This window comes from Gekko japonicus, unplaced genomic scaffold (genome assembly GCF_001447785.1).
Source record: "Gekko japonicus isolate JY-2015 unplaced genomic scaffold, Gekko_japonicus_V1.1 scaffold81, whole genome shotgun sequence".
Classification (NCBI taxonomy): domain Eukaryota; kingdom Metazoa; phylum Chordata; class Lepidosauria; order Squamata; family Gekkonidae; genus Gekko; species Gekko japonicus.
In genome coordinates, this window is record NW_015162476.1 from 540,462 (window position 1) to 564,791 (window position 24,330).

The 24,330-nt window shown below is 43.1% G+C and overlaps 1 protein-coding gene across 1 annotated transcript in view; it reads left to right on the forward strand.

Annotated features, from left to right (window-relative positions):
* Positions 1 to 24,330, forward strand: part of CENPE (centromere protein E) — a 77,599-nt gene that overhangs the window by 42,460 nt on the left and 10,809 nt on the right. Inside the window, exons 29-40 of the mRNA XM_015405765.1 lie at positions 1,780 to 2,085; positions 4,198 to 4,419; positions 4,965 to 5,264; positions 7,836 to 8,141; positions 10,716 to 10,862; positions 11,106 to 11,264; positions 12,441 to 12,650; positions 14,855 to 14,995; positions 16,889 to 17,101; positions 18,687 to 18,896; positions 20,159 to 20,575; positions 23,717 to 23,920. Of these exons, the coding sequence (XP_015261251.1) occupies positions 1,780 to 2,085; positions 4,198 to 4,419; positions 4,965 to 5,264; positions 7,836 to 8,141; positions 10,716 to 10,862; positions 11,106 to 11,264; positions 12,441 to 12,650; positions 14,855 to 14,995; positions 16,889 to 17,101; positions 18,687 to 18,896; positions 20,159 to 20,575; positions 23,717 to 23,920 (2,835 nt within the window). The remainder of the gene's footprint in view (positions 1 to 1,779; positions 2,086 to 4,197; positions 4,420 to 4,964; positions 5,265 to 7,835; positions 8,142 to 10,715; positions 10,863 to 11,105; positions 11,265 to 12,440; positions 12,651 to 14,854; positions 14,996 to 16,888; positions 17,102 to 18,686; positions 18,897 to 20,158; positions 20,576 to 23,716; positions 23,921 to 24,330) is intronic.

The window sequence follows — 24,330 nt, forward strand, 5'->3', positions numbered from 1 at the left end:
GTGCAGTGTTGTCCCCAATGCTATTTAACATTTATATGCACCCCCTTGCCCAGATTTCCCGGAGTTATAGGCTTGGGTGCCATCAATATGCAGATGACACCCAGCTCTATCTGATGCTGGGCGGCCAGTCGAACTCGAGTCCCGATGACCTTCATCGGGGATTGGAGGCCGTGGCTGGTTGGCTCCGGTTGAGCAGATTGAAACTAAACCGGGTGAAGACAGAGGTCCTGGGCCTGAGTTGGACCGGTGTGGGGTTGAGGCTCCCTCTCCCGACCTTTGGTGCCAGCGTCTGGGGTTCGAATTTTGGGGGTGCTCCTGGACTCCTCATTAACAATGGAGGCCCAGGTGGCAGCCACTGTCAAGTCAGCCTTTTATCATCTTCGATTGGCACGGCAGTTGGTCCCCTACCTTGACCGCGATGACCTGGCCACAGTAATCCATGCGACGGTCACCTCGAGGCTAGACTACTGCAACGCTCTCTACATGGGGCTGCCTTTGTCGCAGATCTGGCAGCTGCAGCTAGTGCAGAATGCTGCAGCTAGGCTGCTGATGGGTCTGTCTCGGAGGGACCATATTCAGCCTGTACTGAAAGCGCTGCACTGGCTGCCGTTAGCATACCGGATCCGCTTCAAAGTGCTGGTTCTTACCTATAAAGCCCTATATGGCCAGGGTCCAGCCTACCTAAGGGACCGCCTTGCCCCACATGTTCCCCCAAGAGCACTATGGTCGGGGACCCAAAATTTGTTGGTCATCCCGGGTCCCAAGGATGTGAAACTAGCTGCGACCAGGGCCAGGCCTTTTTCGGTGGCGACTCCTGCCTGGTGGAACGAGCTCCCGGGGGAGATCCGGGACCTTGTGCAGTTCCGCAAGGCCTGTAAGACGGAGCTCTTCCGCCAGGCCTTTGAGTAGGAGCCGCGCCCCCCCCCCATTATACCACCACCGTCAAGGTATGCATCGACGAGGCCCGAGGAAGAACCTGGAAACTATTGAAGATCTGACAAGCCGTTGCCATTGGACACGTATATTATGGGTGTACCATCTGGAACTGCGGTGTTACCATCTTGGACTTAGGATATTAGTAATGGATTGAGTAATGTGGTTTTAGTGTTGGATGTTTTACTATGTTTTATATGTTTTTATCTATGGCATGGCAATTGACCTTGCCCTTGTTAGCCGCCCTGAGCCCATCGGGGAGGGCAGGATACAAATATGAAAAATAAATAAATAAATAAGCACTTCAGTTTAGAATCCACTTCCCTGGAGATTCTAGAATGTGTTTTTTCCATTGGTGTGATTTATACAAATTGTTTTAGTATATTCCCCCAACAGTGGAAAAGGCCTCTCTCTCCTGGTCTTGCTATCTCCCAGAGACCACTGAAGACATATGGCTGCTTTTAAAATTTTGCCTGGTCTGGTTAGGGGATGGGGGATATAAAGCAGTACCTGGATAGCAAAGTGGCCTTGGTCATGAACCAGTAAGCATTGATTCTAAATGATTCTTTAACCCATTCAAGCTGTCCAGCAAGATCCAAGAGTTGCAAGACAAGGGGAAGGAACAAGAAGAGCTTCTTCGAATGATGAAAGAGCAGCACTCTGGGGAAGCAGAACAGCGTGAGAGTGTGCTATCTCCCACGTTAAAGTCATATGGCTGCTTTTAAAATTTAATTTTGCCTGGTCTGGTTAGGGGATGGGGGATATAAAGCAGTACCTGGATAGCAAAGTGGCCTTGGTCATGAACCAGTAAGCATTGATTCTAAATGATTCTTTAACCCATTCAAGCTGTCCAGCAAGATCCAAGAGCTGCAAGACAAGGGGAAGGAACAAGAAGAGCTTCTTCGAATGATGAAAGAGCAGCACTCTGGGGGAGCAGAGCAGAGTGAGAGTGACATTAGCTCTCTGAAGGCCCTGGAGTCCAAGCTGGAGGCTACAGAGACGGAGAAACTGGAAATGGCTGAGAGACTTCAGCTGGGAGAGGAAGAGAGAAAATCCCTTACCCTGGAGAGAGATGATTGGAAGCAGAAGTGGGATGCTGTCCAAATGGAGAAAGAGGGTCTGAAAGAGCTACTAAAAGACACCACCTTAAAGGTAAGCAAGAACGTGCTGCCAAGTGGAAGGCTACAACTGCCCACAATCCATAACATTTGTGAATTGAACGTAGTGGGAAGTGTCAGTATTTTGATGGCCCTTTATGAATCCCCAGTTGCCACCTTGGTCTTGAAGGCTATGGTCCTTGAGGGCCGGGGAAGGCACTCTAAAGGAGATTGTGGGGGGTGGGGGTGATACATTGGGCATTCTAAATCCCGTGAAGCCGTCAGAACAGCTTCAAGCACTTCAGTTTAGTATCCCTTCTCTGGGAAACATAGAGGAGGCTCCACCCACCCACTCAACCATTGCCAGACCAAGAAAGAGTTTCATAAACTGGCCAAACAAGTAGCCAGAACAAAGTTCCATCTACCTGCAAAGTGACTTAGACTGCCACTGCCATCAGGATTTGTTCCATCTACTGAATGGAATGGATTTTCAGAGTAAACACTAGGCTTTTTTGGATTCAGGTCCATTGGACCCAAAAAACATCAGTATATCCCCAAATCCCAATATCGGTATGATACTGGGATTTGGGTCAATCAGGAAACCCTAATTTATTCAGCATTTTAAAATGCCTTCTCCCGTCACTCGTGGAAGCTTGCCGTGGTGGCGGGCGCAACTTGGAGAGTGAAGGGGAAGACATTGAAAAATACCTTCCCTTCACTTGCAGAGTCGTGCCATCCTGGCAGCCCACCTCCATGAGCACAGGGAAGTTAAATTTATTTTATTTATTTTTTATTTATTATTTGACTTTTACCCCGCCCTCCCGCTGAAGCGGCTCCCTTCAGGAAGCCATTTAAAAATGCCTTCCCTTTACTCGTGGAGTCATGCCACCGCCACAGCACATCTCCACAAATGAAGGGAATGCCTTCTCCAAGCCATGCTGCTGCTGCAGCAGTGCAGTTCAGTGATATAGCTGGCCCAAATAAAAGCTGAATAACATTGGCTTTTATTCAGGCCAGCTGAATAAGCAGTTAGAACTGATAAAAGGAAGTACTTCTTCACCCAAAGAGTGCTTAACACATGGAATTCACTGCCACAGGAAGTGGTGGCAGCTACAAGCATGGACAGCTTCAAGAGGGAATTGGATAAGCATATGGAGCAGAGGTCCATCAGTGGCTATTAGCCACAAGGTATAGATAGGGGCTCTGGGGCAAGTGATGCTCTGTCTTCTTGGTGCTTGGAGGGGTCAACAGTGGGAGGGCTTCTAATGTCCTGGCCCCACTGGTGGACCTCCTGATGGCACTGGTATTTCTGGCCACTGTGTGATACAGAGTGTTGGACTGGATGGGCCTTTGGCCTGATGCAACATTGGCGTCTCTTATGTTCTTATGAATCAGATTGTCTAATATGCATTCGGCTGAATAAATACCTGAAAAATACTGATAAGGTATTTTTCGGCTATTTATTTGGTCTGGTTTATACCGAACACACACCCCTAGTACACACAATGATCCTTAATTTGAGATGCTAGAAGAATATGGAAACACGGGAGATATAGGTACATTGATAAAGAACACTGGGATGTATCTGCTAGGTATGATTGTGCCATTCGGTGCTGAAGACTTTTGAGGAAAAGCCAGTTGTTTGTATACTGAAGCCCTGAGTGAGTTGGGTGTCCATGTCCCAGAGACTTCTGTAGATTAATAAATAATAATAAGAGGGATGGGGAAGGCTGTATGTTGCAATTCTGTGGAATTAAAAACCTGGCTGTACAAGAAGGTAAGCAGGTAGGAGATCCAAGGGGCTCCTCAAGTGTATCTTCATCCCCAAGATTACACCAGTGTATCTTCATCCCCAAGATTACACCATGAAGAGGCCTCTAGCTTGTGCAGGCTTCTTCAGGGGTGTCTGTTACTTTCATGCCCCAGTGAGAGGAAGAGGGAAGGGCAGAGTTTGAAGCCTTTCTGTAGATAGCATCCCAGGGGGAATTCTGTGTCTGAGTAAACCCAGAAGGCACTGATTGGCCTTGAATTACCATAGAACAACTTATTATTGCATTAATATTTTTTAACATACTAAAGTTGTCCAGCAAGATTGTAGTGTTAGCAGTTATGGAAAGAGAGTTGCTCCAAATGAAAAAAACAACAGTTCTGTGGTAAAACCCAACAGAATCAGAGTGAAATGGAAGGACTGACAGAACAACTGAGGATTCTGGAATCCAAGCTTGAGGATAAAGAGAGAGAGAAATCGGAAATGGCTGAGAGGCTTCAGGATAGTGATGAGGAGAGAAGATCCCTAGTCCTGGAGTTGGATGACTTGAAGCAAAAATGGGATACTGTCCAAACTGAGAAAGAGAAGTTAAAAGAGCTATTAGAAGGTGCCACTTCAAAGGTAAGCAAGGAAATAATGGTAAGCTTATTAGGGGTATGGGGAATGCTCTAAATCTCTCATTGTGCAAAACCGTTGAGTTAACTAGGTAAGATTTATATTTAAAATGCAAATCCTGATTATCATACGTTGAATCCTGTGTTCTCCATGCTACTTGATTTGCTAGTGAATCCAGATGGTGGCATGAAGAAAGAAAATTCTTTCTTTCTGTTTGGGGCCCATATCAGCCATTTCTCCAGATAGCTGCCAGAGGCAGTCCAAATTGATTTGAAAATGAGAGAACGGTTTAAGAATAAAACAGCCATCAGTCTAAAACTGGCAGACAGGAACACAGTGGCAACTCTATGAATATCTGCACATGGATTAAGAAAGCTGCTGAGTACTAGAAAATGACAGAACAAACCAAAAACACGGCTAGATGTCATGAAGTAGTAAAGTGGGTCAGAGAACGAAGCTTCTTGTAATGTTAGAATAAAGCAGAATGCCTGAGTTCAGAATCTAACGCTTGGCTGGCAAACTGGTGTATTTTTTCCCCCTCAATAAAAAAGCTGACCAGCGTAGGAGGATTGCAAGCAAGGAGTGCTCAAGAGGAGGAACTTGTCATCGTGAAAGAAGAACTCAGCCAAGCTCTTCAGAAACTGAGTGAAATGGAGGAGCTGAGAGAACAACTTAAAGCCATTGAGCGCAGAATGGAAGTGGATAAGACGGCGGCTGCTCAGGAGCTTCATGAGCACGAAGAAGCAGTAAGATCTCTAGTGCAGGAAAAAGACGACTTGAGACATCAGCAGGATGCGCTCCAGCAAGAGAGGGATCAAGCCCAAGAAGAAATGAGGGCAACTCAGTCCATGGTAACGTAGAATTTGGTTTCTGTCACTGTGCTTCATAGAGCAGCACTAAGCAGTCAGGGAAAAGATGGCTAGAGCTGTCAAGACTTCTCGGAAGAATACTGAAGCATAGACAGAGCTGAGAGCCTGGGGATTCCCTTGGGCAGAAGTGTGATCCCAGAGTGCATTTTTCCATAAGTAAGGTTAAGCAAATTATTTTTAGTATAACCCCTTAGGGTGGAAAGAGACCTGTCTTCCTTCCTTCTTCTTTTTTTAACTTTCCCATTGTTGCTCAACCAAGACAGCACATTTTTAATCCTGCTTCTTTCACAGCAACAGAACCCCAACAATGCTCAGCGTGTTTAAGTCTTTTATTTATTTGGAAAACAGTGGAGGTACAGAATAGAAAAGGGTTATACAACATAATTACGTTTGTCGAAGACAATCATGTAGTACAAAACGTATAGAACAGAGATTATTTTCCCTTTTATCCCCTCCATTATAGTTTTTAAGATCTATAAAATACAATAGTTCACATTTCTGTTTGGGTACAATTGTATTCATTTAAGTTTCAAACTTCATAATTAATCTGTTTTGACTACAACACTGGTTTCATCATTACTATGTATTTAATATAACATATTTTCACCACTTCTACATATTCATTAGAACCTTTAATAGATAAGTAGTAGTATAACCAGTGTAAAAGAAAGTCTGTTATGTATCTCATATCGAGAACTCATTTGTATTCGAGATATTGCATTTGGAACAGATTTTAATTCTATTTATGTTTCATTACCAGACATTTGTAAATGGTATTTTCTCACTTTAAGTTTGTTTCCTGCTAGCATAATACATTCTCCATCTCTCCTCAAATTTTGTAATAGACCCGTTTCTCAGATAGGTTGTTAATTTTGCCAGAACTGCATATTCTATAATAGCCAGTAAAACAGTAAATCACCGTGTACAATTAAAAAATATTTGTTGGTTTTTATATGCAATGTTTAGAATTCAATTATTAACAAGATTACAACAATAACACTACAATATACAATATAAAGCTTAGCAGTACATACAAAGTAATACAGTACTAGTTACAGACAAACGACGGAGTTCTAGTACACTATCCGTTTGTGTGTCCTTCATCAGGTTTGTCATTCTGTAATTATTTCTTCATTAGAATGAACTGCTGCAAGCTGCAATGGAGTGTAACATACTTAATAACCAAAAGCATAAAAATTACTCTAATATATAGAGGAGCATTTTACATTTTATAAACTCACCCGTATTTCAAAATGCTAGTTCTTATACAATTTTTTGATGTGCGCTACCGCGCTTAGATTCTAGAAAAAAGCAGACAAGCACAATATGTATTTCATAATTCTCCAATGATAACACATACAAAAAAATTCAAAATAAAGAGAACATTTTAAAATTTACCAACCTGGTGATTGGGGAGCTCCTATAGCAAGCTCTAATGTGACTGGGTCTACAGCATATAATAATTGGCTAAGCTTCCCTCACCCAGTTAAGATCAACAAAGTTTTTTTCAAGGTATAAGCTTTCATGTGCATGCACACTTCTTCAGATACAATGAAACAAAACTTAAACCATTACATACAGGTAGAGAGAGGGTTGGGGGTGTTAGTTGCCAGGAAAGGCTAGTTAGAGTCAAGATGCATAAATAACTGGGCAATTATAGCTGAGATTTGATTAAGGCAGTTGGTAAGATTTGTGAATAGCAGTAAATAGCCGCCCTGAGCCTGCTCACAGGGAGGGCGGGGTATAAATTTAATTAATAAAATATATTTTAAAAATAAATATAAATTAGCATATAAATACAAGAGCTACAACAGATATGAGAACTAAGTTTGAGTCCAGCAGCACCTTTAAGACCAACAAAGTTCAGTTCTGGGTACAAGTGAGAACTGAGGAACTTAGCATGTGTAGTGAGATAAGAACCCTATATCTCTGCTAAGTCCTGAGGGTTCCATTATCCTGAGCATTCTAATAACTTGTAATTCAGCAATCTCCTGTTCCAGTCTGTTTCTGAAATTCCTTTGCAATAAAACAGCTACTCTGAATGCCCTCATTGAGCGCCCTGGGAGGTTGAAATGTTCATCTTCTGTCTTCTAGTGCAGCCCCACATTGGAACTGCTGTTGCGCAGGCCTGCTGTGGACATGTTCTTTCTAGCTTCCAAACTCCAAAATGGAGGAACCCTGCCCCTTTCAGAGCCAGTGCATGCATAGGATTCCTGCCCGACACATTACGTACTCTGATGGCGGGCACCCCTCTATTCCATTTTCACCACCACAAGGATAGGAAGCCTTTCTAGCACACTGCCTTGGTTTTCATTGTTTGGTGAAGAGATTAGACTCATTTTCTGCTTCAGAAAACTGTTTTTACAGTCTATGACCATCTATATCGTGGGAGCAGAGCTTGGAGCTTTTCTCTAGACGTCATTCTAGGTAGAATTCTGACTCTGAACAAGCCCAAAAGGTACTGAGTTATAGGACTGGCCCTGAACTGCCACAGAACAAACTCTTAATTTTGCATTAAAACTGAATGTTGTTCATGTTTTTAACCTACTAAAGTTGTCAAGCAAGAATCAAGAGTTAGAAGTCGCAGAAAGAGAGTTTCTCCATATGAAAGAACAGCTCTGTAGTGAAGCCCAACAAAATCAGAGTGAAATGGAAAGACTGACAGAGCAACTGAAGATTCTAGAATCCAAGCTTGAGGCTAAAGAGAGAGAGAAATTGGAAATGGCTGAGAGGCTTCAGGATGGTGAAGAGGAAAGAAAATCCTTAGTCCTAGAAAGGGATGACTTGAAGCAGACATGTGATGCTGTCCGAAGTGAGAAAGAGAAGCTCAAAGAGCTACTTGAAGAGACCACCACAAAGGTAAGCAAGAATATGCAACAAAATGAAATGCTGCAAGTGCAGTCCATAAGATTTGTGAACTGAACATAGTGGGAAGTGGCCAGGTATATTTTAATGGCCAGGTATAGAATTTCAGAATCGCCATTTTAATCCTCCAGCTCTGCAAACTCTTACACCAGAATAACAAACGTCAGGCACAGAAGTCCCCTGTGTGTTGACATTTTGTACTGATTGAGGACTGTCCTTGCTTGTTATGTTACTGAAGTAAATAGGTAATGAAATCAGACCTTGTGTCTAGCATCTGGCTTGCAGTTTTAACTGTTTGGCCGAGGCATTTGTCTACAAATTTGTGAAGGGTGGTAAAGACTGTATGTGAATTTTAATATGATTAGAATTTTGTGTAGAAGTTTAACTTCAACTTGTTTAGTAGACATAAGTGTTGCTGTCTTCTCCCACAATGACTTCTACTTAAACTTCTAGGATTTCTCACTTCTGCTCGTACTTCTGTGCCTTCACAAAGACTATCTACCTTTCTAACTGGGGGATTTGTTTATTTCCTGGTCTGGTTTATTTAAAAGTCTTCTCCAGTGAAGGATGTGCTACCTATTGTGAGCCTTCCCAGTAAAGGAAGTTTTGCTGTGATGCCAACTTTCAGTTTCTTTAAATATCTGTTAATGCATGTTGCCTCCTGTTTTTATATGGCATCTTCCTTTAAGCATCTCTGATATGGATTAGAACAGCAGGGGGTGTGGTTTGATGGTATTAAAGGTCCTGTGTGTGGTCTCTGCCCAGAAACAGAAGGAATCTTAAACAGAAGGATCTACATTTTCCAGCCAAATCTCCATCAGGCTGCCAAGAAGAAGGGCTTAGGGTGTCTTATAAAGGGGATCAGGGCCCTTGAGTTTGGCACACGCACCTGTGATTTCATTTCCTTCTCTCCCTCTAGGAGACTTTCCTAAGTTGAGTAAGAAAACAAGAATAATTAAAAGATTGCCATGAAAGACTTAGTTATAATGGAAATAAGCACAGAACACCTTTGACCACATGTTTTTAAAATAAAACCTGTTGGGTTTAATAATTTCTTGAACTGAACAACAGTATCAACAGGTAGCAGAAGAGCTGAAATAAAATCAGGCATGCCAGCAAAACTGAGGTCTCCTCATTGGTGTGAGACAGACTTCAGATCAATAGCCCAGGATAAACAGTGCAGGCTCTTCAGTACAACCCAACTGTTGAGGTGCCCAAAGTGCCAGTACCTCTGTATAGGATATGGCCACTGTTACTCAGTTGTTTAATATGGAAAATACTTACCAGCTACCTCATCATACATCTGCTGTGAGAACATTGATTATGGACTACTGTAATATACTCGATGGGTGCGGTCAGATGGTGTGCCGAAGCGGTTTCGTGCAGCACATCGCTCCCGAGCGTCCACACTACAGGCGCGCAGCAGCACATGTCAGCGGGGTTTTTTCCCCCACTGTTTGCGCATGCATATAGGCACCCATCCATATAATTGAAATCTTCACGCCAAAAGCATGCCCTGAAGCAAACACTTCTCTTTAAAATTTTACAACGAAACTGGCCTCCATGAAGTCCTGGACTCGTCTAAAGCCTAAAACTAAGTACCATTTTTTAATTCGTTTTATTAACGCTGGGGCGAAGCTTTGCCCAAGCGCATATCGCTGATGCTAAAATAAAATGGCGGATGAAAAGCGGAAGCCTCGGGCTTCCGAGCAGAAGTGGCTCTACACTGGCAGAGGCACAATCACACATCAGGAAAATGCGGCTAGAACCGGAGCACCAGGAAAACACCACTTGGGGACCTGGTAGCAAAATACTCCGCTTTAAAGAGGGTTTGAGCCGGTTGGCAACGGCTAGGGACAGGAGGCAGATGTTGGCTGTGTGATCACACGTAAATAGTCCATTGCTAACCGGCATGTATACCGGCTCAAATGGCCCATCTGAACGCGCCCTATGTGGGGCAGTCTTTGTTCAGAGTTGCCATCCTTATTCAGTCAATACAAGGATGCGGCAGCAAGGCTACCAATGGATACAAGCTACCAGAACTGCATCTTGCTTGTTTTAAAGGGATTTCTGTGATTTCCCATTTGTAATTCAATGTGATGGTTGTAACCTTTTAAAGCAAGCGCTAAGTTGTTTGATACCTGGGTGCTTGATGGATCACCTGCTCCCAGTTAATCCTACCTGAGAGGTAAGATCTTCAGAGGTCTCGTTTGGGTGCCCTCTCCACTAGGAGTGTGGTACGTGTCTATCCAGGCACTGGGCTAAAGAACTTTCATGTTCGTTCAGGCTTTGTTAGTCGATGAGGGGCTTTGTTACCATTCTGATGGTGGTGCTACTGGATTCTATTACGTGTGTTAAACCATCTGAAATGGTGTCCGTTTTGTTTTGCTGGGTGTTATTATGTCATAAGCTGCCTTGGAAACTGACATTAAAAGGCAGGATACACGTAAAAATAGCTTTAGGACTAAGGGTCCGATTTTTCAGATTCAAAGAAAAAATGCTTTACTTGAGTTAATCGCAAAGCCAGCAATAGTTAAATAACCGTGTTGCTGTTTCTTACACTGAAAGGGTTTGGAACTGCAAGAGCAGCTTGAAAATGCTAAAGGCTCCCTCAGAGAATACCACAGTACTGTAGAAGAACTGAGAGGCGAGAATTGTCAGGCTTTGAAAGTGCAGGAGGATCTCCGCCAAACCACTGAGTGGTTGAAGCAGAAGGTATGAGCCTGTTTCCCATTTACATAACAGCATTTATAAACGTTCTCAGTCATTCTTATTTGAACTGAAGCTCCAGTTGCAGGAGAACTCTGTTTTCCCAGACAAGCATTTTAGACTGATCGCTGCTTATTTTCATGCTGGGTGCAGAAAAGGCAGCTGATGCTCTGGCTACCATTTCAGGATAGAAATGCCGGTTCTTGAGGAGCCTGAACTTTCATTTCATGTTCTTTCTTTTACTTCAAGGTCGTGGACACTCAAGCAGAGGTGGAGAAGCTGCTGGAGAAAACAAAATCTCAAGAGCAGCAGGTTACTAGGCAGGAGGGCTTGATTGCTGAGCAAGAAGAGCAGCTTCGGAAACGAGAAGCAGAACTTACGGAAGAAATGGCGCAGCTGAAAGAGAAGGTAAGGAAATGACTTACGGTGACCGATATGTTAAAGGTTGCATGCAAGTGGCTTTGGACTGCATGTGATCCACAAAACACTACCTTAGTAAGTAAAATCGCCTCACAACAATACGTTCACTTCATATTCCAAACATTTTAAAAATTGAAATATGTGAGTGCTGGTCATTGTGGTCTTGCAAAATGTTCGTGGTGTGTTCTTTATTCCATTCCATTCCTTTCACTTTTCAACGTCTGTATAACTTTACCCTGTGCAAAACTTTGTTGTATGCAAGAAAACCCTTTAATTGCAGTTGGAAAACAGTTGCATCCTTTAGATACATTTACATCCTTCACAGCAATTCTGGTACAACAAATTTTACTTCAATGACTTATCCATAAACCCTTACAACTTTAACCACTGTTCTCCAATAAGGAGTTACAGGGAGTAGAAATCAGACTTTTTGGACACCATTTGCGTAGGCAGAGGAAACTAGTATTACTTCTCCCACAGCTCTCCACAGCTAACAACTGCCAGTCTTAAATCCAGAGTTCACAAAGTCCAAAGAGTCTAGTATGGTGACCAATCTCTGGGTGTCCTGGACCTTCTCTCTTACATCCTAATTTGTTATCAGAGTCTCCGGTGCAGGGCAAGGAGCAAAATGGTTAAGAACTTAGGTGAGGATCTTCTGAGTTCTGGCTCTTCAGAATAAGCAACTCTCTGAGCCCTGACTTTAAAAGGTGTAGACAAAACAGACAATTTTTTCCTTTATAGCTGATGTGGTTCTCATTCTGTGGAGCATTTGTCACATTCTTTGGCAGGCTCTGGTGGGGGCTTGAGGTTTTATGATTTTTTTTTTACTTTAAAATGGGTGTTTCTGCCCAATGCTGTATTAAGATACCAAGTGTAAAATGTAAAGATCACATGCATGCAAGATTTGTACTTGTGTGACAAAATCTATGTATGTAACTATGCCCTCAGCTCACCTTTTCAGCCCTGTAAAACTGTTGGTATCTGTCTTAAGCAAAATTTGGCTTTATATGTAGACTGCTCTGTATGCCTCACTGCTCTTGTGTGCTGAGTTCTGGGGACAGTGTTATGTGCTAGGGAACTTTATTCATCATTCTCCTTTCCTATAAGACTGCAACAAATATCAGCAGAAAGTTTGATTTTTTAAAAAACAAATTGTCTTGCTAGTTGGAACAGCTGACTGAAAAGTTAAGCTTACAAGTGGCTGAAAACAACCATTTGCTGGCTGAACAGAAAGCTCAGGCCGAGAGCATGCAGCAACTTGGGATGGAGAATCTGATGCTTAAAACAGAAAGAGACAGCATCCAGCGAGCAATGGAGAACGCTAAAGCCGAAAATGACCAGCTGCGGCACAGCTTTCTTGAAAACACTGAGAAGGTATTTGAAGTGCTTAGGCATGTAGCTTAATAACAGGAATGTATTTATCCTTGTCACTTGAACTGTAGTACCAGACATAAATTAGACAAGTCAGTCAAGCCTCTTGCTGCTTGAACTACCTTAATTGTGAGACCCTAAATTCTGGACAGAATTTTAATGTGTTCAAGGAAGAGTTTGTCTAAACAAAGTACCATATTCTTGTGATGGGGCTGGACTTCTTGATGGTAGTAAGCCAGTTGAAAGAGCTGCTACTTGGCTGGGCCAGGATCTTATGTGTATCTCAGGCCTATAGAGTAGAGCCAACTACCCAAAGTGCCAAAGCTTTCTAGAGAGCACTCTTCCAATATAAGTGGCCAGATCTCACTGTGTTGGACTAAGACTAGGGCCACATTCAGATGTAGTGCCAGATCAACATTAAGCTTGAACATGTGTTCAGCTCCTTTTTCCTCCCTTCTTGTGCCAAGTATGACGTAGGACTCCTGTTCTAGTTACACATGACACATAAGTACAAGCGAGTCTTGAGTTAGTTCTCACCTCAACCCCCAAACCAGGGTTTAATCCAGGATTAGAACTGCAGTTTGTGGAAGAAAAACTAGCTCCACTTGAGTCAAGCATCTGTATGTCACCAGAGTGAGTTCTGAACCAGGATTTCTACATCAGTGGGGCCAGGGAAGCACATGCACAAGCCTAGCAATAACCCTAGGGGGGGTCTGTGGCTTAGTGGTAGAGCAGCTACTTGGCATGCAGAAGATACCAGGTTCAAATCCCTGACATCACTAAGGATCAGGCAGTAGGTGATGTGAAAGGCCTCTGCCTAAGACAATATTGACTTTGATGGATCAGTGGTCTAATTTGGTATAAGGCGGCTTCATATGTGTTAAATCAAGTTCATGCCTGTTCACTGTCAAAATGCAGTGTAGAAGAAGCTGAGACCAGTAACTAGGGATGGGCAGAAACTAGGGATATGCAGTTTGATTTCTGGTTCATGGCTGAACGAAGAACCAAACCTTGAAACAAACCAGGAGGGTCATTCATGAACTGAACCGGTTCACGTGATTTGTGGCCCTGCAAACCCTGTTAAAAGCTCCCCTCTGCTCAGCTGTTTCGGGCTGTCTTGTACAGTCCTATTAAACTTTAAAAGGACTGCAGATAACAGCAAAAAAACCAGGTGCATGGCGGGGAGGTGCTCCCTACTGTGTAGCTTTTTCAGGGAGCTGCTCAGCTGTTCTTGTGGCTTTCGCAGGGAACAAAGTGGGTTTAAAGGAACTTTGATTCCCTTTAAACCCCCACTTTCTGCTTTATCCACAAACCACTCTAAAAGTTCATGGAAGTTTATGACAGTGAATCGGTCATGAACTTCTGCTCCTGAACCATGAGCAGGACAAAATTTCTCACAAATTTTCCTTGTGGTTCATTCCTTGCCCATCCCTACTAGTAACAATCTGGTTTTCAGGTGTCTTTTGACAGTGTTAATCAAAAGATTATTTAAAAGCAGTTTTAAATGGCTCCAGTTTCAAACTTTCTGAGGCCAGCTCAGTTCTTATTAGTGGTTGTGTGGAGAGAGGCATATCTGTCAGTTTTAGAGACATAGTTGGTGACTAACTTTTAGAAATTGCAAGATGAACATTCTGTGACTATTGAAGTAATAACTATACTAAGACTAATGCAAAGTTGGCATCATCCTATAACTTATAAAAATGGAGCTGGTTGGTGTAATATTTGGCTTATTCTGGCTATCTCTGTAGCCTTAAATACTGTGTGTATTATAACCTTCTGAACTGTGTGGGAAAGCAGAGTATAAAGTCATTTGTGGAAAGACAAGACCAGAGCAGCCCTGTGCAAAGGACGTTGCAGTTACCTTTCCATTTCTTGAACTTTTCCAATTAGTTTTGGAGGTGCAGTCTGTCTCTGGGGGGAAATAATTCACTAATAAGCAAATCACTTTGGGCTGCTGTTCTACTGCCAAATTAAAGACCGTGGTGTCTGAAAAGCAGCGAATTGAAATTAGTAAACTTAATCAAACTTAAATGCATACAGTTGCTCACAGTGATAGTCAATAAAATTGTGATTCCACCTGCATTCTCAAAGAGGTGTTTTTAAATCTGTGACTGAAACAAAATGGAGCTGCAAAAGTACTATCCTGTTGCATGCTGTCTGTTTCAACTATGTCACTGTCCTATTTAATACACATTCTGCATTTTTAGTTCTCCGAAACAAATGCAAAACTGGAGCAGGATTTGCATGAGTTGAAGCAGCAATTGGAAGAAACCCGTCAAGAAAAGACACCAGAGAGCAAAGAACAAGATGACCTTGAAAAGCTTCAAGCAAAAGTCTCAAAAATAATGGTGAATAGCATTAATGTTCATAAAGAGGCTTCATGCATGCATTGAACTGCATTTATTACACAGACTGTTTTTATGACCTGAAAGTGTGTTAAGATGTGAGAGAGCATTTATTTCGCACTACAGATTTATACCAGGAGATGCCTTACTTATTGATGCCCGTTGCAATCCTATCTGGTATGATTCTGAGAGGAAGGTTTACTGTTTCACTGCCATTTCTAGATCTGCCGTTCGGGTTGTTTACTTCAACCATTAAGAACATAAGAGATGCCAATGTTGGATCAGGCCAAAGGCCCATCCAGTCCAACACTCTGTGTCACACAGTGGCCAGAAGTACCAGGTGCCATCAGAAGGTCCACCAGTGGGGCCAGGACATTAGAAGCCCTCCCACTGTTGATCCCTCCCCAAGCACCAAGAAGACAGAGCATCACTTGCCCCAGAGCCCCTATCTATACCTTGTGGCTAATAGCCACTGATGGACCTCTGCTCCATATGCTTATCTAATTCCCTTTTGAAGCTGTCCATGCTTGTAGCCGCCACCACTTCCTGTGGCAGTGAATTCCATGTATTAATCACTCTTTGGGTGAAGAAGTACTTCCTTTTATCCATTCTAACCCAACCGCTCAGCAATTTCATGGAGTGCCCACGAGTTCTTGTATTGTGAGAAAGGGCGGAAAGTACCTCTTTCTCTACCTGCTCTATCCCATGCATAATCTTATAAACCTCAATCATGTCACCCCTCAGTCGTTGTTTCTCCAAGCTAAAGAGCCCTAAGCGCATTACCCTTTCCTCATAGGGAAAGTGTTCCAACCCTTTTATCATTCGAGTTGCCCTTTTCTGCACTTTTTCCAAAGCTATAATATCCTTTTTAAGGTGTGGTGACCAGAACTGCACACAGTATTCCAAATGAGGTCGCACCATTGATTTATATAGGGGCATTGTGATATTGGCTGATCTGTTTTCAATACCCTTCCTAATAATCCCCAGCATGGCATTTGCCTTCTTTATTGCAGTCACACACCGTCTCGACATTTTCAGTGAGTTATCTACTACAACTCCAAGATCTCTCTCTTGATCAGTCTCTGCCAGTTCAGACCCCATCAATGTGTAATTATAGTTAGGATTTTTGGCTCCAATGTGCATCACCTTGCACTTGGCCACATTGAACCCCATTTGCCATGTTGACGCCCACTTGCCCATCCTTGACAGATCCCTTTGGAGTGCCTCAATCCTCCCTGGTTTTCACCACCTTGAACAACCTCGTATCGTCTGCAAATTTAGCTACTTCACTGCTTACTCCCAACTCCAAATCATTAATGAACAAGTTAAAAAGCATCGGATTGAATACTGATCCCTGTGGTACCCCACTGCTTACCACCCTCCACTGAGAAAATGTCCCATTTATACTCACTCTCTGTTTCCTATTAATTAGCCAGTTTCTGATCCATAAAAGGGCTTGTCCTTTTATCCCATGATTTTTGAGCTTGCTTAGGAGCCTTTGATGAGGAACTTTATCAAAAGCTTTCTGGAAGTCAACGTAAACAACATCTATTGGGTCCCCCTTGTCCACATGTTCATTCACCCCCTCAAAGAACACTAACAGGTTAGTGAGACAAGATCTTCCCTTACAGAACCCATGCTGAGTCTGTCTCAATAGGTTTTGTTCATCTATGTGCCTACTAATTTTTTCCTTAATAATGGTTTCCACCAATTTACCCAGTTGTTACATCTTCTGACCAAAGTGGTAGGAAGCCCTTTTTGTAGCTGTATCAGTTTGCTTCTCCAGCAATAAAACTGGATCCAGAATTGCCCTAGCCTCTCTGCGTGGTCAGGGGGAGACCCCTCATTCCAACCCATTATTTGTAACTGAACCTTCTGCTGTTGCTTTTATTTCAGGAGGCTCTGCAGAAACTCCCAATGATCGAAAAGAGATATGAGTATCTTGGAAGAGTTGCTCTTAAGCTAAAGACTGAAGTCAACAACCAAAAAGAACTAGCAACAAAAGTTCTTGAAGATGTTTCCTGTGAGAAGGCAAAACAGATCAGAAGGCTCCAAATGGAACATGAGGTTATAGGCAGCAGTGTCCACAGATTGCTGAACAAACTGCAGGTACCCGTTTTAAAACACTCCGTGTATGTTCTGTAACATCACTAAGCGATCGCTTTTGTGCAATGTAAACTTGAAGGCTAGAGAATCTTTCTGTTTAGCTGCATAATGCACAAAATTGTAGCTGCACACAAAGTGTTGGTTGGTGTTTTCTGCCTTCAGGCATATCTTTGTGCATTTGCCCTGCCTGCCCTGGAAAGCTTATGCAAGTGTTGCTCTGTTGCAGAGGTTTGGGGGGAGCGTTCTAAGGCCTATTCCAGTTGTTGTTTTTTCCCCTGCTGTCAAATTTGAGGTGAAACTACTCAAGGCAGGGACCCAGCATTTTGTGTTACGTAGAGCTCTATGCATGTTGAATGTGCAATATGTATAAAATATAATGTAGCGCCATCTGGATCTGTTTGGCCTTGCTATAGAGCCATGTGTGAACTAAGCTGACAACCTAGAATGCACAAGAATGTTTCTTCAGTTTCATGCTGCAGGAGAACTTGGTGGGTAGCCAAGAAGCCTATTTAGAAAGCTTGTCTGACACTTGCATTTCCCATGTGTGGGGAGAGGCTTCTCTGGCTTCCCTGTGGCTGCTATGGCTGCCCAGACAGCACAGCAGCAACAGGGCTTCCGCACAGTGGGCTTTCCTGCTCCAGTCTCTCAATGTTCAGTCCTGCTCTGCCTTTGGAGTTTTTTTCCTGCAGGGTTTTTTAATTGGCAGCTGAATGTTGTTATGTAGTTGTAGCAAACTAGCAGGTTCTCTGAATTCCCAGGTTTTGTTAAAAAAAATTCTTAGAACAGATATGGTTTCATGAAAAAGACTGTTATAATATTCAATTGCCAATTTAAAACACACATAAAAATCCTTCCCCTGACAGGGCAAATGGGACGGGACTGGCAAGTTTCTGACATTCCCATCCACCCTGTTTTTGCTGCATTCTTTCCCAAAACATCCCTGAACAGCAGGTTTGGGGAGGATCACAAGAAAGATTTTTTTTGGGGGGGGGGGACCCAGGACGTTCGGGGAAACACCATAGTGCTGTGGGGAAGCACAAAAAAAAACCCTTTTCCAGTAGCAAACAACTTTTGGTGTAAGTGACTTCTGAGGATCTCCTTACTGAGAAGGAAACTCTGGTATGTTTCCAAAGAAGAATCCGTGTGCAGCAAACCTTCCTCTGTAGGTCTTAAGTTTACCAAGTCTTTTAGGACCAGGAATGATCCAACAGCTAGAGATTTCTGGTTGTAGTGATGCAATGATAGGAGAAACTGCCAATTGGAACATAAAAACCTTGCTCGCGTGTGTTCTCTCTCTCTCTCTCTCTCTCTCTCTCTCTCTCTCTCTCTCAACCTCCCTCCCTCCCTCCCTCATAATATCCTTTCTAAATAATTCTTAAAAGCTTATTATAATTACCAGTATGGGGGTAGGGTTGGAGGTGAGGGAGGAAGGACAATGATTTTTCTTATTCTTTGCACCAGTTCAGACAGATGGCCTTCCTTTCATTTTTCATTCTTGATGCCTCAAGAGTCAAGCTGTGCTACAAAACCAGCACCTGACTAAATACTTTTTGCATGTCTTCCTGAACAACCTTTCCATTTCTTACAGTTCCTTTTCACCCGCCTGTGCAAGAAGAAGGGTGAATACTATGTTAACATCAGCAACTACACAATGGAGCTGCTTGGTGAGAGAAGAAAACAACATGAGTTGCTAACTCAGATTCAAAGTCTTAAGGAGCCTTGCGGGAACTCGCATTCAGCTGTGTCTCAGGAGCTCTGTATCCCTGAACTGAACCAGAACTTGGATTCTTATGTAGAGGTATTATCTTGATGTCTGGAATCCGGTGGACTTAGGTTCTTGTGCTTAGATGTCCCTTTAAGCTAGAAAATGTAATTTAAAAGGAAAAGGCTTAAAGTGGGTCATTGCTACCTTAATGCAAGTGTCCTAAACCAGAGGCTCTACTGATGGTTTGATTTTTATCTACAGTAAAAATACCTAACAAATTAAGTAGGTTGATAGCCATCGCTGGTGGAGTGCTAAGCTTCTGCATCTTCCTTAAGAAACGTAATTCAGTCATCTTTCCGTTATTGAGTTTGGCTTGGATCCCACTGTTGACAGAGGAGTTCCATCAGTGGTAATGGTCTCTGCCTCAAACTGTTCCCTGGCAGTATTCAGGAGTAACATGAGTGATGTCAGAGGAGCAGCAGGAACAAATACTTGGTTCTCCTTCCCTTAGCAGAAGGTTTCTTCCAGATCCAGCCCCATGTGTAAAGCCACAACGCTTTATGTTAACATGATGAAACATTCTACTTTGACTGCCAAATATAATGAAAATTGAGTACATAGGCCAGGAGCCTGGAAATCATGGTGCTCATTCCGTATGTGTGAGGTAGTTTGGACCTTGTCTTTCTCAGCCAACCAGCTTGCAATCGGCTTTTGAACCTGATGACATTCAAAAGCCCTCTGATAATGCGGTGGAAGTCTGCTGTTCAAGGAGTCTCCTGGGTGTGATGACATTCAAAAGCCCTCTGATAATGCAGTCTGCTGTTCAAGGAGTCTCCTGGGTATGCCCAACATTCTGGCCTTTGTATGCAACAGCTACAATATATCTAGTGTCACCCCTTCTGAGTGTTCCTATTTCTGGTATAATTTAGTCTATTTATCACAGACAAGCAGGGGCTGACTCTTGGAAGAAAGAGGAATAGCGCCACAAAATAAATTATTTGAACTCATTGCCAATGTAATTGTGAACTATGATGGTGAAGTGCAAGGGAAACGTGAAATGTATATTTGAGCGGCTGTCTAAATGCTGAGAATGCGGGTAAAGGTATACTAAATATGCAGCCATTGGAACCATTATCAGTGTTGTAACGAGTGTTGCTTTAAAGACTTTTTACCTAGCCACGAGGACGAGAAGCTTGAAGGGCCAAGTAAGTACATGGAGGACTAGAAATAAAATTCCTTACTCAATTCTGTGTTGCGTGGTATGTGAAAAATGCCAAGACCTACCATGAGGGTTGTTCGGAAGCTTGATTAGTGCGGCCATTATCTTAATGTCTTTTTTCCCCCTTCTGATGCAGCAAATATGGAAAGATGTGTCACAAATGGAGGAAGAAGTTCACAGTATAGAGGTGATGCTGCAGCAACTGGAAAGCAATGACAGAACAGTTAAAGAGTATTCGGTTCCTTTTGATGTACAAGACTTTGAGACGAGAATAAAGCAAGACAGCGAGATGCTGTTGCCTAAGGGTCGGCTCTTGAAACCTAAAGCTCAAGTTCTCATGGAAATGCGAGAGGAGCTAGAATCCAGAAACGCTAATTACTGCAAAGAGACTGAAGCCACTCTGAAAACCTGCAGAGAGAGGACAAGGGAATTGCTGCAGGCACTTAATACCCTTAAGGAACACCAGGTGCCTAGCGGTCATGCTGACCTTATCCTAGAAGAAGAAAATTACAGACTTGAGAGTAAATTAAAAGCCCAAGATCAAGACATGCAGGTGCGATTTGTTCATACAGATGGGGCATCAGAATAAGGCACAGAGATCCACATATATTGTCTTGTGTTGACTGTTTAGATGCGTTGGTGAGAGAGGGTTTTATTTAGTCGTAAGCCTAATGAGGCTTTCAAGTTTACCATTGAACTGAAGCACTAAGCAGTCCTTAAAGATGGTGGTACTGGAATCAGATATTATGGAGGCCGCATAGCTCCTGCTGAAAACAGCAGCCCTGAGTCTCCTCCCTTTTTCCCATTGAAACCTATTGATGAAAAATACATGGCCTGGCATGCTTGGTTTCCCTGCTCTCGCCCATTTTATTGTTGCTTATGAGGCTGGGAAGCCAAGTTCCACACTGCCTCATTAGCTTACTGTTAGGCAACTTTGAAGACACCATAGATTGGGTGAAGGAGACATAGAGCTGCTTGTTTTCAGCAGCAGCCATACTTCCTCATATATCTACAGCAAGTGCATGCTATATCTTGTATTGTTCAATCCACGTTGCTGAGTTCTGTGCTTTCATTTGGAGAAGACAGGACTGATTTGAGGTTGATTTGACGCACTTTCAGCATGGCTGCATGCTTTAAAATGGAACAAGTATCTGACACATACTGTAATGGGGAAAGGCTGCATCTCCCTGCAGCAGCAGTTCCCAATCTTTTGGTGAGCCACAAGTGCAAATTTACTTGGTATAGTGACCCATCCAGTGCTTGCCCAAGCTTTTTTGGTGCTCTAGGCAAACTATGACCTTGGCATCCATCTAATTCAACGTTCTGTTTTCTGCAGCGGTGAAACCACTGTAACAAAGGACACAGCTGCCCCCACTATGAACCCCAAGCAAGTGGCATTCTGACATATGGATCCTTTGCATATGGAGGATACATTCCAGCCTTTGACCGTCCTCTCCTTCTCCATTACTCACTCACTCACTCACACACACTCTCTCTCTCTCTCTCTCTCTCTCTCTAATCCCCCCCCTAAGATTCTAAGAAACTCACCACAGAAATCTCATTTGATCAACATGTATATGCAGTGAAGAAAAAATACCAACTAATGTATGACATGGAAGATACTGTGTCCAGAGTCACACTGTCAAACAGTCAGTCCTTGAGCATGTAGAAAGGACGGCTGTGATTACTAAAAGCCAGCATGAGTTTCTCAAGAACAAGTCACGTCAGACTAACCTTGGCTGTGATCATACACACTAAATAATCCACTTTCAATGCACGTTCCAGCTGCATTTTAATGTGTGAACTGGCAAAATCCAGCTTGAAAGTGCATTGAAAGTGGATTATTTAGTGTGTGTGATTATAGCCCTTATCTCTTTTTTCAAAAAAGTTACTACCTTTCTGGGTCAGGGGAATGCTGTAGACATAGTTTGTCTTGATTTCAGTAAGGCTTTTGATAAGGTTCCACATAATATTCTTGTTGACAAGTTGGTAAAATGTGGTTTGGATCCTATTACTGCTAGTTGGATCTGTAACTGCTTGACAGATCACACCCAAAGAGTGCTTGTTAATGGTTCCTCATCCTCTTGGAGAAGAGTGACAATTGGAGTGTCTCAAGGATCTGTCCTAGAACCTGTTTTGTTCAACATCTATAAATGATTTGGATGAAGGAATATAAAGGGAATGTTTATTAAATTTGCAGATGATACTAAATTGGGAGGGGTAACAAATACAGTAGAAGACAGAGTCAGGATACAGGATGATCTTGACAGGCTGGAAAACTGGGCTAAAACAAATAAAATGAATTTCAACCAGGATAAATGTAAAGTTCTGCATTTAGATAGGAAAAATCAAATGCATAATTATAGGATGGGGGAGACTTGTCTTAGCAGTAGTATGTGCAAAAAGGATCTAGGGGTCTTAGTGGACCCTACATTGAACGTGAGTCAGCAGTGTGATGCGGTAGCTAAAAGGGCAAATGCGATTTTGGGCTGTATCAATAGGAGTATAGTATCCAGAGCACATGAAGAGATAGTATCGCTTTACTCTGCTCTGGTTAGACCTCACCTAGAGTATTGTGTTCAGTTTTGGGCATCACAATTCAAGCAGGCTATAGACAAGCTGGAGCGTGTTAAAGGAGGGCAATGAAGACTTGCGGGGGGGGGGGGGGAGACTAAGTCCTATGAGGAAAGGCTGAAGGAGCTGGGTATGTTTAGCCTGGAGAGGAGATGACTGAGAGGTGATATGATCATAATCTTCAAGTACTTGAAGGGCTGTCATTTTGAGGATGGTGCGTGGTTGTTTTCTGTCGGACCAGAACCAATGGGTTGAAATTAAATCAAAAGAGTTTTCGGCTAAACATTAGGAAGAACTTCCTGACAGAGCAGTGCCTCAGTGGAACAGGCTGCCTTGGGAGGGGGTGGGCTCTCCTTTGGAGTTTTTCAAACAGAGGCTAGATGTCCATCTGATTCTGTGAACTTGGGCAGATCATGAGAGGGAGGGCAGGAAGGGTTGCATCAGTGCTTAGGTCTCGTGTCCCTTTCTTACATGCCCAGGGAACTGCTGATCATCACTTGAGGGCCAGGCAACAATTTTTCTCCAGGCCAGTTTAGCCAATGATCCTGGAAGTTTCTTGCCATCTTCTGGGTATGGAGCAGGGGTCACTGGAGATGGGGGGGGGTATTTGTGAACTTCCTGCATTGTGCAGGGGGTTCGACTAGATGACCCTAGAGGTCCCTTCCAACTCTGTGATTCTAGTTTCCAGAATACAAAAGGGAGTGATGGAAAGGGCAGGGGTGGGCATTAGGGAGGTCTGGCCTGTGACCCACTCTCAGAGGCTTTGTGACCCACTTTTGGGTCCTAACCCACAGGTTGGGAAACACTGCCCTACCCACATGGGAAAGCATGCCCAAGAGAATCTGCAGTGTCTGCAAGTTGCTTTCTGTAGCAGGGTTTGCTCTTAGTTGTGTGACTTTTAAGTACATGTATTAAGTTGTCAAGATGCACTTGCTCTTAAAGTGCCTCAGCCTGAAAAATAGGATTGCTAAAACTGTTCTGAGCCACAGTGACATAGGACGAGCTGTCTCCAACAGCAAAAACACACAGATTCCATTGGTGTCTCCAGTTGTTACTGATGATGTAAACTTCAGGTGGTTGGACAACAGCCATTAAAATAACAGCATATACTCGTTCAAAGGATCTGAAGGTGAAAATCCAAGAACTGGAAAATGCAGCAAATGGAGCAAGGAAAAAACTTCTGGAAAAGGAGCAAAGAATAGCGGTGCTAGAAATGGAGCTTAAAGTGAGAGCATCCAAGAGTGAAGTTTTACGACTTCGGACTGCATTAGAGGAGAAAGAGAACTGCCTAACTAATACACTAACGGAGAACCAGACTCTCAAGGTATGTGCAGCCTTGTTAATAAATCTGCCTTCCTACTTCCCATTATGGACAGGTGACAGAGATTCTCAAATGGCCTAATATTTGCAAAGCTGCATGGTACAGGAGGAGGAACAGTACATGAGCTTGCGGAGTGATGTGTTACTCTTACCCTTTCAGGCCCAATTCAAGGGCTGGTATGGCCCTTCAAAGCCCTGTATGGCTTGGGTGGGACCAACATAAGGACCACCTATGCCCCTATGAATCCACCTGAACATTAGTCATCTTTGTCATCAAAGGCAAGACTGATGGCAAACTGTGTTGGCCTTCTTGGTCATGGCACCCAAACTGAAATTCCCTCCCCCAGGGGGATCCCCCTCTATCATTGTCTTCAGCAGGTGAAAATGTAACTGTTTCATTTGACATTCCCTCAG